This window comes from Alosa pseudoharengus, unplaced genomic scaffold, assembly GCF_046254945.1.
Source record: "Alosa pseudoharengus isolate Yale_2024_CS ecotype anadromous, Long Island Sound unplaced genomic scaffold, YU_APseudo_1.1 YU_APseudo_1.1_scf_24, whole genome shotgun sequence".
Taxonomy (NCBI): Eukaryota; Metazoa; Chordata; class Actinopteri; order Clupeiformes; family Clupeidae; genus Alosa; species Alosa pseudoharengus.
In genome coordinates, this window is record NW_027468689.1 from 18,442,849 (window position 1) to 18,458,155 (window position 15,307).

General features: G+C 44.8%; 1 protein-coding gene across 1 annotated transcript in view; it reads right to left on the bottom strand.

Annotated features, from left to right (window-relative positions):
* Positions 1-10,603, bottom strand: part of tmeff2b (transmembrane protein with EGF-like and two follistatin-like domains 2b) — a 58,808-nt gene extending 48,205 nt beyond the window's left edge. Inside the window, exon 1 of the mRNA XM_076302666.1 lies at positions 10,009-10,603. Within this exon, the coding sequence (XP_076158781.1) occupies positions 10,009-10,186 (178 nt within the window). The 5' untranslated portion in view covers positions 10,187-10,603. The remainder of the gene's footprint in view (positions 1-10,008) is intronic.
* Positions 10,604-15,307: the final 4,704 nt, after the last annotated feature.

Here is a 15,307-nt window from a genome sequence, read left to right on the forward strand (position 1 = left end):
GTGTGTGTGTGTGTGTGTGTGTGTGTGTGTGTGTGTGTGTGTGTGTGTGTGTGCACGTTAGTCTGTCTGTGCCAGTGTATGCCAGTAACGATGAGCCAAATGGGCTGCGGGCTTGGCAAACACACTCTCGCAGTCTGTCGGACAGAAGCCAGAACAATGTGCAGAGAGAAATGTCTGCTCTTGAAACACACAGCAGAAAAAAGTGGAGGAGGGAGAGGTGGGAGTGGTGGAGGAAAGGAGAAAAGGTGGTGTGTGTGTGTGTGTGTGTGTGTGTGTGTGTGTGTGTGTGTGTGTGTGTGTGTGTGTGGGGGGGGGGGGGGGGGTTGCACACACATCACACTGTGGCAGTAATGTGCTTCCTGGAAGAGGCACCATAGACAGGCACACCTCTGAATAGCAGCTGAACCGAACTCTGGAGCTGCTATTCGGAGCGTCAGATCCAGTCCACATCTGGGCCACATTCCAACGACTCCAGGCCAGGTGTGTACCATATTTGGACCCACGCCAGCCGACCGCTACCTGGGCAGACATGCTAATGACACAGCCAGACAGCCTGTTTTGCCTGGCACTAGAGGTGTAAAACGGCGGCAGCGGAGACAGCGGCAATGCTGGTGTGTTTGGCGGGCAGCGTGACAGTGTGGAGGCGTGACAACAGCACTAATCTGCAGCCAGTAGCTACACTCTCCACACTCACAAGAGTTCCACACTTCACTTCCAGCCCCCAGGGGAAAACACACACACACACACACACACACACACACACACACACACACACACACAGAGGCAACACCGTCGACCCACTGCTGGTCAGAGCTCCTGCAGATAGCAAACTCTCGCCACATAACATGGCCTCTGGTGAGGCAATAAAAACAAGACTCACTTTTGTTCTAGCTTGTGCTATATAAAAACACAATCATTTTTTTAAGTGTGGAATGAAATAGGATAAAAACCCTTGAGAATCAGGTGGGTAGGTGTTTGTGTAAAGCAACATGGCATCTCAATGAGGGAAAAAACAACATGTGTGATTTTACATTCCAGGACATGATGCATCAGGAAAACTAGCAGCTACCACAGCCAAGTACAGACCTCCACAAACAACAGAAAGCCAGTGGGAGACTGCACAGTGTGCATACTAACCAGGTATGTCTTTTTTCACACCTGGCCTTGCACAACACTGTGACACTTCCTGGAACTCCCCACCAAGATGCTGTAGTCTACAGTATGATGCTGTCATTCCATAACCGACTGCTCAATGTAGTACTATTATTGCATAAAACTTCCAATTTCTACCTTGTATCCCTGCTTTCGTTGCTTTTGTTTAGTGTAGAATTGAGTACATTTTTAAATCTAATGACCTAATGATGAGCATTTGGTTTAAGTTCAATTAAATTTTATTCATATAGTGCCATAGTATATACATAGGTGTTAAGGCACTTTACAGTGCTGAGCTGACCTTGAACTTGCACTTGAACCCCTTATCCTTAAATTGATAAGGGACTAATTCTTTATTCTTTATTTCAAGGATAGGCCCTTGAGATGTACCATCTCATTTTCGAGGGGGTCCTTACAATAATGACAAACAGTACAAAGATAATAAAAAGTAAGTACTAAACATAATTCTAAACACATAAACACAAGGACACACACACACTCATGCTCCCCAAAACTACCGCCCCATCCCTGCCCCCACCAGCCAGTATTACACAAACGCGGTACCATCAAAGAATCCCTCTGCAAAAAATAAAGGTGGAATTGTACACATAAGCATACAGTACTGTACACCCATATGAATACATTTGCTTGCATGCACAAGTAAGGTATACAGTACATATTTGTACACAAATACACTCGCATATACATATACAAATACACACAAAATTTGTACAGATACACACATATACAGTACAGCAGACAAAAGAAAAGCATGAGTAGAATGAGTCCTAGAGAGAAAAGGTAAGGCAGATCAGAAACAGGAGCAGGATGTAAGAAAATGCGTAGTTAAAGATGATCTGAAGATATGAAAAGAAGTTATCGACCTAAGTGACGAATGAAGGTTGTTCCAAACTGATGGAGCTTTAAATTTAAATGCTTTAAATGCTACGACCAATTTCTTTGCTGATTCTAGGTGTAACTAGAAACAAATGGTCCATGTGTTGTAGGCTGTATTGAGAACTAAAGGGGATTAAAAGTTCTTTCAAATATGAAGGGAAATTAAAATGAATGCATTTGAAAAAAAGTGTTGACCAATGGAGTTGCCTTCTGGACTTGGGGGCAAGCGGGTTCTATAAGGACACCTGAGCACAAATCTACAAAGACTATTAGATACTACATTAAGAGGACGGAGATTTGTTTCAAAGGTGTTACCATAGATCACATCAGCATTGTCCAGTATGGGGAATATTAATTGAGTTATAATTCTTTTCCGGACTTCTTGTGAGAAGCAGTCAACAGAACGATAAAGTGATTTCAGACAACAAAATATTTTTGTTGGTGACTGAATTAATATGACATTTAAAAGATAGCTGGGAATCAAGCCAGAGGCCTAGATATTTAAATTCTTCAACTTTTTCTATAGTTGTTCCATCTAGAAGGCTAATGGACCAGTTATTTAACAGTGAAGGATCGGGTCGAGTGCAGAACAACATATTATATGATTTCTTCTTATTCAAGAAGCTTGTTTGAAAAAAAAACATATTTGAACTAGATTGAAATCAGATTTTAGAGAGCTGAGATGACCTCAGTTTCTGCTTGGCAAGCACAGACTTGGAATCTAAAGATTTTTATCCATATCAGGGGAGAAATCCTATAATCTACTGCCAGTTGTGTTTAAAATATTACAGTGGGGGTACTGTAGAACAGTAGTAGCATCAGTGTCAGCCCCCAGCATAACATATGGGCCCAATGCCCACGGAAACCCGGGTTAAAGTCCGGCTTGAGGTCATTTACCAAACCCAGTCCCACTCTCTCTCTCCCACTTACTTCCTGTCTGTTCTCTGTCCTGTCAATAAGGCCAGAAAAAGCTCCAAAACAAACCAAAAATAATTGGATGCCTCAAGTTCACACAATTCCCTGTTGTGGTGGCATAGTGTACGTTTCCATATGCCAGCTAATACGCTGTTACTTTTACAGTAATAACGCAAACTCTCACTCTCGTTTGGTCAGAGAGGGCTGTACTGGACTTTAATAAGAGTTTGGCTTTGGTGCCACCGCAATTGGCGCACACGTGGCGAGAGACACTGAGGCAAGCTGGTGGCGGTGGCACGGCGGTGGCATGGCAGCACACAGTTCAGGACGAGAGTCCCCGTGAAACAGATGGGTCGGCAGAAATAGCAACGCCATTACGGGTGTATTTATACTCATCATCAATCTCGCAAGAAGAAGCAAGTGGTTTTTAGTTCCTTTGTCAAAAATAGATGAGATGGAGGAGGGAACGTGACGGTCCTCTGAAGGACGAGGCAGTGAGAGCGTGGGTGATTGTGTGTGTGTGTGTGTGTGTGTGTGTGTGTGTTTGTGTTTGTATGTGTGTTTGTGTATGTATGTATGTATGTGTGTGTGTGTGTGTGTGTGTGTGTGTGTGTGTGTGTGTGTGTGTGTGTGTGTGTGTGTGTGTTTGTACTGTATGTGTTTGTATGTGTGTATGTTGTGTGTGTGTGTGTGTGTGTGTGTGTGTGTGTGTGTGTGTGTGTGTGTGTGTGTGTGCATGTGTGTGTTTGTTTGAGTGTGTGTGTGTGTGTGTGTGTGTGTGTGTGTGTGTGTGTGTGTATGTGTATGCAGTCTTAGAAAAGTCTAAGAAAAAAGACAAACATTTGGAGACAAAGGATAAGGAACAAAGAAGCAGCACAGTCTACTGTAGCTGCCCTTGCAGCTTCCCATTTTGGAGGGAAAGTGAGAGAGCGGTATACGATCTAGCAGCCATGCTAGTACTCCCTGTGTTAGAAGGTTAATGGTGGTGCTGCCTCCCCCCCCCCCCCCCCCCCCCCCAGCACCTGTGGAGGCAGCAGGCAGTCGGGAGCTGAGCTCTAGGGAGACCTGCCTGCTCCAGCTCCATATGCACTGCCGCAATGTCACCTGGCACACCGTGCCGCAAACACACCTCAGCCGATCGCTCTGCACTTCTGTCTTTGTGTTTGTTTGTTTGCTTGTTTGTTTGTTTCATACAACACATACGTTTGTAGGGCGAAGTAAGAGGTTGTTGTTGGGGAAGGCTTACCCAGTGTGTTATTACACCAATGTGCCTGGCGCAATACAAATTTAACTTTGTTTTACTGTCAAGTTTGTCTGCTTTAATAAATGGCTCTGATGATAAATAACGTTAGGGGGATTAGGAGGATGTGAACAGAAAAAAAGACAAAGTAAACACTACAGGCCAATGCAAGATTAACATCAATTTGCCTACAGTAATTCAACCCATTTCTTTTTAAAACTAGATTTGATTTTTAAATTAGCCAGCATGTGTATCATTTTAAGGAGTTAGAAAGTATTGGTCAGGGAAATTAACTTGAGGGTTTAGCTTTTGGAAGAGTCACACTGAAATATTCAGCTGCTGTGTAACAAGATGCCCAGTGTTTATGCTCATCTGGGTGTAACCACTCATCTCATACATGACCTTGAACCATCTCATACGTGACCTTGAACCATCTCATACATGACCTTGAACTAACATGTCCTTTGCTGCCAACAGCTCTTTACTTTACCAACAAAGACAAGGTTAGGAAAACATCAATGTGGATGTTACTTCTGGAGGCAGTTTCACTGGAGGAATTTCTGTACTAAATCATTATAATAAATTCCTAATTCAAGTAGGTTAAATGCAACGAGGGATTGATGAAAACGGGTTTATTTGCATCAACATGACTTGTGTTGTTTCTGTTACAGTTGCCATGAACAACCTCAAGTTTTCATAGCCCAGCTTCCCACAACACCTCCCATGATAAAGAGTGTACCCATGATTACTTTTGTTAAGACTAATGGAAATGTGCACGCACAGACTCGTTTTTAACTTCAGATGAATTCTCACAAGTGTCATAACGTGCAAATGGGTTGGACAGATACCCAGCTACTGGCAAGTTGGTCGTTCAGGTGTAAGCCCAGACCTTAATTAACTCACAAATCACTTTGATTAAATTAAATTATGCTCAGCCACATGCTCTGTGCGTGAAAAAAGCACACTGCCGGTTTTGAATCACCACCACAGTAATTGGCACTGATTCCCATGATTCAGTCATGCAAGCAGAGGCCAGATTCAACACGAAGTGTTCTTCAAACAAGCCGTGAAAACACTGATGGTAATCTAGTGATAGGCATAAGGCCAATGTGCCAGGATGTTTTTTTTTTCTTTTTTTTTTTTAAATCATGCTGGAAAGAGAAAGAGAGGAAAGAACAAGTATAGAGTATAGAGAATGAGACAATCAGCATTTGTCCTAGTGTGTGGCCTTCTCATCTGGTAGAGAAGCAACACAGCCAAAAAAATGGACAGATGTAGTTAAAGTGGACGTGGAAGTTAAAGTGGATACTGTCCAGCTGCACAATCAGGTGCTTCACAGCGGTCAAAAACAATCTTCGACTCTGACGAGGACAAAGTGGTGTTGAAACGTCAAGTTGATTTTGTTTGCACTAGTAAAGACTGCAATTTTAATCAGTGTGCTCCAGGCTGCTATCTGTGTTTTAATAATGAACAGATGTGTATGGACACCATAGGGAGATGTGGATAAAATAAAAAAATGGGAAAAGCGAAGGAGAAAGGGGACTTGTTCATGTGGATAGGGCTGAACTGCTTAAAGGAAACCGCCCTGGCTCTTTGTCTCAGTGTTCTGGCTGTCGTTTGACAATGGGAATAAAAACGTGCTAAATAAATAAAAGAAACATCTGCCATCATGCATTTTTAAAAGGGCCCTGCTCTTCCTCGACAACATACTTTATGGGTCTGGACCCTTAGGGTAAGTGTCAGATAACTGACTGTTTGCTCTGTGCGCCTTTTCTCAAAGTCAGATCGCTAGCCACTTTAATATTAAAGCCTCCTAGGTATGTACAGCCTCCAGTGGGTGCAGCTCATGGTCAGCCGGCGTGGGATTCTAGAATGGCAGCCATTTTCAAAACCTGTGCTCAGCCTGTTCTATAACCTGATCAATCTGTGTGTGTGGTGTGTGTGTGTGTGTTTGTGTGATGCTGAGTGTTAAGTGTAGTCAGTGAGCTTTGTGTGAGTGTGAGTGTGTGCGTGTGTGTGTGTGTGTGTGTGGGGGGGTCAGCTGTGCTGGCAAGCCATCATCTCAGCCTGAGGATACAGTGCGTACGGTTTTACAGGCGAAACCCAATCTAGCGAGATGGAGGGAGAGCGGCTCAGATCATCTTCTCGTTTCCAACTCGACCGGCACGCACACACTAGGAGCCCTCCAGCGCTTTATCTGATTATGGTTCCAATAACTTAATCAAAAGGTTGGTAAACAAGGCTAGGGAAGGGAAGGGGTGGACAGGGAAAACAAAGAACCACCCCTTTGGAAACTTAAAAGTAGGGTGCCATGGTTCTACAGTTCCTCTGCCCGCCTGCCTGCTTGCTTGCCTGCTTGCCCGCACGGATGCGCTGGCTCCTCTGTTCACAGTGTGTGCCAATATGCCCAAACGTCTTGGATTACAGACAGGCTGAAGCACAGCATACTGCCAGCGCTGCTCCTGCTTAGTGCTCAATGTTCCACCGAATACTTCTCCACCCAAAAGTAGATAGATAGATAGATAGATAGATAGATAGATAGATAGATAGAGTACTTTCTCCAAAGGGAAATTACAGTTATAGTCATAGCAGAATATTTGAAATAGAACTGCAAAATGTATTCATGAGAAATCCTCCCTGTGGAGAACAGATGGAGCCTTGGGGTTTCTCAGTCTCATTCGACTTCTGATAGTGAGCAACTGTGAGACAGATCCATTCCTGCATCAGCAGCTATGGATAAAAACCATAGATGGATAAAATCCAAGATGAAAGCACCTCTCAGGGAAATGTCGCCATTTATGCAGGTTTTCAGCTCATTTTGTCATTGAAAGACACCTTCTCAGTAGGATGAGTGTGTGTCAGGGTCGGGTGGAGTTTGTGTTTGTATGTGTGTGTGTGTGTGTGTGTGGGGGGGGGGGGGGGGGCTGGCTAACTGGATGTATTTCATGCTCTCTTAACTGAGCAATAAGAGGAGAACGTCCTTGGTAAAAACCGGTGACCAGGTCCGATGGTCACTTTGGCTGAGCTCCAGAGATCCTGTGTGGAGATGGGAAAGACTTCCAGCACTCCTGGGCTATAAGGCAGAGGGGACAGACATAACCCTCTCCTAACTGAATAACACAACAGTCTGCCAGGACCTCAGACTGTGGTGATGGTTCCCCTTCCAATAGGACGGTGACCCTGACCACACAGCCAAGACAATGCAAGAGTGGCTCAGGGCCCACTCTGGGAACATCCTTGAGTGGCCAAGCCAGAGCCCTGACTTGAACCCAATCAGACATCTCTGGATGGACCTGAAAATGGCTGTCTACTGACGGTGCGAAGAATGGCAGAAAATCCCCAAATCCAGGCATGCCATGCTTGCTGCATCATGCCCAAGACGACTCCCGTCAATAGTCGCTGCAGAGAGGTGCTACAACTGAAGTACCGAGTGGGTTTGAAATCTAAATGTGATTTCTCAAAAACTGTTTTCCTTTTTATTATGGGGTACTGAGTATTGATTGATGAGAGAAAAAATTAATATGTTAGCATAAGGCTGCAACATATAGAAAATGTGAAACAAAAAAAAATACCTAAGAGGTTTCAATACTGGTTGATAGCCATTATAAACACAAGTACACTCTCTCACATACACACACACACACACAAATGGGCTGTAAATACTAAATACCCAAGGACACATACTGTAGAGATCATGCAATTTACAAAAACTACTCCTGCCGTGCCCTACAGAGATAAACAACATGTTCTGTTTTGCGAGTTTTCATTCAGTGCAGGCGTGGGACTAAGTGGACCTCGTTCACACACTATGTTGAGCAACAGCACTCCATGAGCAGAGCAGAGCAGAGCAGATGTGTTGTCTAATGGGGGAGATAAGAAAAGCCAGTCTGCAACACTTTGATGGCTGCTCTGCTGAGATGCAGCTGCCGCAACAACACAACAGACCCTGTTTTCCAAAGCGGAGAGACGTGAAGTGCAGCGATTTCGTTTGAGGGATTAAATCAACAACCTCTATCTAATCTGATGCTGCTGTTGTTGCTGAGATACTGTCAAGCAAATCAAATAAAACACAGGGAACTGACCAGAAAGAGAAAGAAGTCATCTCTCTCTCTCTCTCTCTCTCATCTAATATCATAATACATATGAATTACAGAGAGAAAACACTTATCATTTCAGTCAGTATTTGGAATGTTTTACCATGCAGGCCTACATTGCCTTTTAAATCTTCATTAACCATATTCCATGGTTGTGAAATATAAGAAGGAATAAATGTGAACATCAGAAGGTCAGCCATCATGTTTTATTTAATCACCATCATTTTAACTTTGTTGGAGTTAGGAAAAGTGAGAACTGTAGGCTAACTTATTTTTTATACAAAAAACCTAACAAATGAAAGGGAGAAAATGTCTTTTCTGACTGAAAAGTTTTTTATATATATATATATATTTGACAAGTTGAAAAACAAACGCAAATAATCAGTAATCATCAATTTCTCATCATATTTGTAGGCTACACACACACACACACACACACACACCACACACACACACATTTTTTTTTTTTTTTACTAGAGATGAGATTTACTCTGAGATCTAAAGTGACCATGCTGCGGGCGGACCACCTCACCTGATTTTTTTTTTCACTTGTTGAGGCCGTAATCTAAAGGTCAACGGACCTCCGCATGAGCGGCGTGAGCCTCTCCTCTAGCAGGAGAAATTGCCCTGTCCCTCGGTCCGGCCAGTGGTTTAACGACCAGGGATGATAAGGGCAACAATGTTTTAGGAGGAACCGATAAAATTAAGGACAGACAGCTCTATCGGGCCGTTAATCACACTGCCAAAGAATAGGCTGCACAAACTGCATTCAAATTAAACAAGCCATACAATGTACAATGGGGCATTAATTTCAGTTGCATAAAATATTCAACACCTCCACCCTGACGGCATAATGTGCCTACATTGCCCTTTACTATTATTGTTCAATAATGTATTATTGAAATCTGGATTACATGGGATATCGTGATGTATTGCACATGGGTGGCAGACAGCGCAATCCTATGGGGGTTTACAGTGTAATGTAAGGTCGGTGGAGCGCTTCTTCTCAAACTAGGTGAGATTCACTCGGCCGTTTGCAATCACATGGGCGCTAACATAAATCTCAGCCTGATATGAAGTGACTTATCAATAACAGCGGCGATCAAAGCAGTCGATCCAACGGAGATAGAAGAAATAATCAGGCACATGCCAAAGGATTCTACCTTTCCAAGCACGCACGCACGCGCGCACACACACACACGTGGAGAGAGCGGAAAAACACACATCGGAGATAGATCGATAGCATCATGTCTTCATCATTTCAACACAAAAGACAATAGGCCTTTTTGGTCATATCTCCGTCTGTAGGCCTACAATAAAATTGGAACTGACTCGAGGACACCGCGATCCGGCGACCCCACAAGAGATACACACAGGTAATGCATACATGCATTGTTCTTGTGTACAATCACCAACATATTTAATATTAACTACATATATACTTATGAGCATATATAAAACCTTGACATTTACTTAAAAACAAACCAGACATTGTCTTTAGTCATGTTTGGTTTCTGGACTGCTGCTTCGGCTATTAGGGACACTGAGAACTTGAAAAGCTTGATTAGTCTGAGGTCTGGCAAACATTACTTTGAGGCAAGTATGATGAAATTCCAGATGTCATTGTCACTAGAACATCAGCCAAAACTGCAACACAGCCCTGGGCGCTGAAGGTAACGTTAAGATCTTAAGGAGGAAAAGTACTCTTACCGGAGCAATTCCATCCAGTGGGTGTTTGACAATCGCTGAGGGAGGAAGGGAAAGCACAAAGTTGTCTGACAGGTAAGACGGTTAGGAGACACAACACCGCAATCAAAACTCCCTCCCCCCAAGTTCGGTGGCAAGACTGCAGGCGTCTTTGATCCGGACAAACCGCTGCTACTGCCATCTCAGTTCAACGGCTTTCCCCGACAGCACGGGCGACGCGGGCGGAGAGCGTAGGCATCCACCGGGAACTCCGTTTCTCTCAAGACCGCGGCGGCTGACGGCGAATACCTCAACTGTGAAGAGAGAACCATCTTCCGAACAATGCAGCGAGCCCCATGTATGTGCAGTTGCGCTCAGAACAGTAGGGTTGGCTCTGATCTGTCCGGGCGCAGCAATCAGATGAACAACTGTCGGATTTTCCTTACTTAGACCCAGTGCGCAAAAGAAACCACAACTGTTTTGAATGCTCATATAAATCCCGTCACTAATTTGTTGCGTCCCAGTTGACCAGCCTGTCTACGTGTGAACACTAGGAGAATGAAAACAGACGTGTGTTTGTCTGAATTTGTTCCATTTCCACTGTCTCCGTACTGGTAGAATGGCTCGCGCGTGCCTCGGCACTGTGTGTTCAAGTGACAGAGCAGTTCCGAGAGAAGGTGGGGTGGCGCTTTGTGAATGTTCAGCGCCCATTGGCTGAAGGTGGATTCAGATCGAGGATGCTTAATTCCGGGGTCGGATGTACCACTTCGCTGACTGATCATTTGAGGATAGGATACATTTGGAAGACGTGCATGCAACACGGTCTGTAGAACCGTGGACGTATACACACACATTTACATACACAGAGCGAGAGACAGTGCAGAAAAGTCAGTCAGGGAGGACATCTCAGTCCAATGTTATAGATATAACTTTTACATAATTTAATTCTATCTTCATGGATTGAAGATTGAAAACCACCGAGTTGCGTCAAGTTATACTTCAAGGTCGAGTCGTGAATGTAATAACGCCTCCGTGTGATAGCATTACTAGCAAGGAATTTAATTTAGTGTCAATGTCAGAGGTTTTGACAACTCTTATTATGCACACGTGCATGTGTAATCAGCAATATCCCCTTTTGGAGGAAGGCTGCCCGCATGAATGGTCTTTGTGCCCTGCACAGAACAGAGGCTTTTCTGTGCTCTTGAGTCGCGTGCACCAGCACAGGGTGTCATAATACAATCGAAGGGGGGCATTGAAGATACACGACAGAAATCAGTTCAAGTTCAAGTTTATTGTCATATACTGATAAAATGATTTATCAGTAATGACATTTCTTGTGCTCAAGAGCCAGCTTTGAAGAATAAATGAAATAGTAGTAATTCAAAATGTATATTAATTATGTGTGTGTGCATGTGTGTGTGTGTGTGTGTGGGGGGGGGGGGGGGGGGGGCTATGGGGTGTGTTGGGCAGGGGGTTGCTCCATCTGGTAAAAAAGGTGCTATTTGACTGGACAGAACCGGACAAAGGTTAAAAATCACTAAAAAAATCATTAAAAATTACACACACTGAAGGGCAGTTTGGGGACAACAAATTTGATGAACCAACATGCTAAAACAGAAACACAATTTGCATATTGAAGAAGAACCGGTTGAACTGAGTAGTGAAACTAGAGGGGAAAAGCAGGGAGACAACAGCTCAGTAGAAGTCTTTGTCATGAGACAGTTTAGCAGTGGAGTGACCCAGAGAGTGACTTCTGCAGCTACAGTTCAGAACAAGGGAATTCACTGTGGTGAGGCAGAGGGTAAGGATGTATGTCAACACTGACACAGTTTTGAACAGGAGTGCCATTAGAGATGGTGTGTGTGTGTGTGTGTGTGTGTGTGTGTGTGTGTCTGCCTTTCTCTTACTCATAATCCATGACTACGCACACTAGCAACAAGCCCCATTTGTCCAACTGCCTGTGTTGACGATTTATCATCAAGAACTAGGGAAATGGTTAGCTTTAGGACAAAGCTGAAAATTCACTTTCACAAATAGAACAACTTCTAAATAGCTCAAAATGAACAGCATTGGTCGAGAGACCATTTGCAAATGCCCTGAGGTAAAGCAGTTGACTGGGAGAAGGTTAACGGCGAGACGCCAGAGCTTGGGAGAATTAGCGGGTTTTAGCCTGGTGGAGGTGCCTGGAGTCAGAGCACCCCTGACCCCAGTGCATTGAAGATCAAGCGGATTTGGGGAAGGATCACAGCTCTGACTTATCTGTGCTTTTTCACTGTGGGAAAATGGGTTTCTCCCCCTCTCAGCCTGCTGGGCTGCCAGTATCTCTCCCCAACTCTTCCTCCCTCTCCTCCCCTCTCCTCCTCTTCCATCTCTCTTACTCTACCTCTCTCTCTTCCCCCTGTACTCTCCCTCCTCCTTCAGCTCTGTATTCCTCTTCTCCTCTCTTGCTTCACATCCCTCCCCTCCTCTTTGTTTAAATCTCAATACTGCAGTGATGTAAGTGCAACACCCAGGCTTTCTTTGGATGAATACTCAGATGTTTCTCTTCTAATCTGCATCTCCTGTTTCTCCTTTATCTGCATCTCCTCTTCCTCTCCCTGTTTCTACTCTATCTGCATCTCCTCTTCCTCTCCCTGTTTCTCCCTGTTTCTACTCTATCTGCATCTCCTCTTCCTCTCCCTGTTTCTACTCTATCTGCATCTCCTCTTCCTCTCCCTGTTTCTACTCTATCTGCATCTCCTCTTCCTCTCCCTGTTTCTCTTCTGTCTGTGCCTCCTCTTCCTCTCCCGGTTTGTCTACTTTTTGCGCTTCCTCCTCTTCTCTTCACTGCCCGTCTATCTACACCTCCTCCTCTCCTCCTCTTCTTTTCACTGCTCCTCTATCTGCACCTTCTCCTCTTCACTGCTCCTCTAGCTGCACCTCCTCCTCTTCTCTTCACTGCTCCTCTATCTGCACCTCCTCTTCTCCTCTTCACTGCTCCTCTATCTGCACCTCCTCCTCTTCTCTTCACTGCTCCTCTATCTGCACCTCCTCTTCTCCTCTTCAATGCTCTTCTAGCTGCACCTCCTCATCTCCCCCTCTTCTCTTCACTGCTCCTCTATCTGCACCTTCTCCTCTTCACTGCTCCTCTAGCTGCACCTCCTCCTCTTCTCTTCACTGCTCCTCTATCTGCACCTCCTCTTCTCCTCTTCACTGCTCCTCTAGCTGCACCTCCTCCTCTCCTCTTCACTGCTCCTATATCTGCACCTCCTCCTCTATCTGCACCTCCTCTTTTCCCATGACTGCCCTCTCTGTAGATCTGTCCTACATACAAGTCTCAGTCATGATGTATGTTTGTGCAGGTGGGTAAGTGGTTTGTGTGTGTGTGTGTGTGTGTGTGTGTGTGTGTGTGTGTGTGTGTGTGTGTAGAGTGACTTTGTGTCAGTGTGTGTGTGTGTGTGTGTGTGTAGAGTGTCTTTGTGTCAATGTGTGTGTGTGTGTATTTATCAAGCACAAGCACCTTGTCCTATCCTCTGCTCTCTTGAGTGCATGGTGACAGGACAGGACTGAGGGACTCTAGTCCTTCAGCCTCATGCTGTAGCTGTCATGCCCCCGTATGCCAGCAAACCAGCCCAATTCCCACCTAATCCAATTAGCCCCACTGACAATAAGAGTGACATCCCAGCCAGGCAGAAATATGCAGGTCCTTCACAATGTTGGGAGTCGGCTTGGCAGCTGCATCGGCATGGCGAATGCAGGGCAATTATTTTTGGTCAGATTTGAGTGACTTGGAATCACTGCTTACTCATGTGCTGTTTGCTGACTGTCACATCCAGGCATTTGTTGTGTTGAGGCAATTTTGAAAAATTAGGATTGCTGAAGGATTTATTTATTTTATTTTATTCATAAGAAGTGCCAGAGTCCTGAAGTCTTCTTGATTTAGGAAAATATTTGGTTGAGTGGCAGTCTCGTTGTCTTGTGGTTCAGCTTCATCGCTGAAATATAAAGCGGCACTGTCCTCGTCCGATCACAATCTGCCAAAAGTAGAAGTTTTGGAGAAGTCGGGGGGAAAAAACGGACAGATAAAGTCACCGGTGTTGTCTCCTCGCCTAGTCTGTGAAAAGTTCTGCCAACATTTTCTCAGGGAACTGCAAAGAGCCGTCACCATGGGTCACCTGCTGTGAGAAAGCCCACACACAAACTCTCTCTCTCTCTCTTTCACACACACACACACACACACACACTGCCTCACTCTCCCTCATTGTAGGAGTGTGACCAATACGGTCGCATTGGGCGGCGGCAGAGGCAGCATCATCGTCACACCTCGCCCATTGTGCAGCCGTGCTGGGTACACCAGTGTTTTAATATAGCTCCAGCCTCTCCCACCTCCTCTCCTATCCTCTCGTCTCTACTCGGCTCCTCTCCCTCGCCACCCACCCCCACCTGTCTGCCTGTCTGCCAACCCCCACAGGTCAAGCGCACAGACAGCTTGGCCCCCTCTGAGGAAATATGAGCGATTAGGACTCACTGACAGACTCCGGCAAGGACAAAAAGGACAGAGAGAGAGAGAGAGGGAGTGAAAGAGAGAGGGTGAGAGAGAGAGAGTTGGGAAAGTTTTAGAGACAACGAATGAGAGGAAAAGAGAGAAACAGAATAAAGTGAGATGCCGATTTGGAAACGGAGAGAAAAAAGTAGTAGGGATTGAAAAGAAATTAAGAAAGAGTGGGGGAGTTCAGAGAGTCCAAATGTGAGAGACAGTGTGTGAGAACGTGAGAGAGAGAATGAGAAGAAGTAGGAGAGTGTCATCACCATGACTGTGTCACCATCACACTGCGAGGTGGTGGTGGCAGTGATGGTGGTGGTGTGTGGGTGCATGTGTGTGTGTGTGGGGGGGGGGGGGGGGGGGCAGAGAGGACGAGGTGACAAGGAGAGAGGAGGTAGGGAGGGTGACTAATACATTATCTAACATTATCTAATATTTTTTTCATGGATTTTTAAGTGAAATAACCAGGGCAAGATCTCAATGCTTCTTCTTTCTCAATGCTTCTTTCACTGAATACCATAAGCTTAGTAATACAGTATAGTAAGAAGTATCGAGATCTCAAGACGGGGACTACAAAACGGCACACATAGACCTTTCACAGGTCAACTACTCACCTAAATTGATAAAACAAAAATCTTTACATGTATGACAAAACATATGATCTTAATCAGTTCCAGGTAGTGAAATAATACCAGTACATTAGCATACTCCTCCTATGCGAGAAAAAACTGAATAACGAGGGTGATGCATGTCCGGACCCTCTCAGTGTAAGGTCAGAGCATGGGCAGAAGATCAGACTAT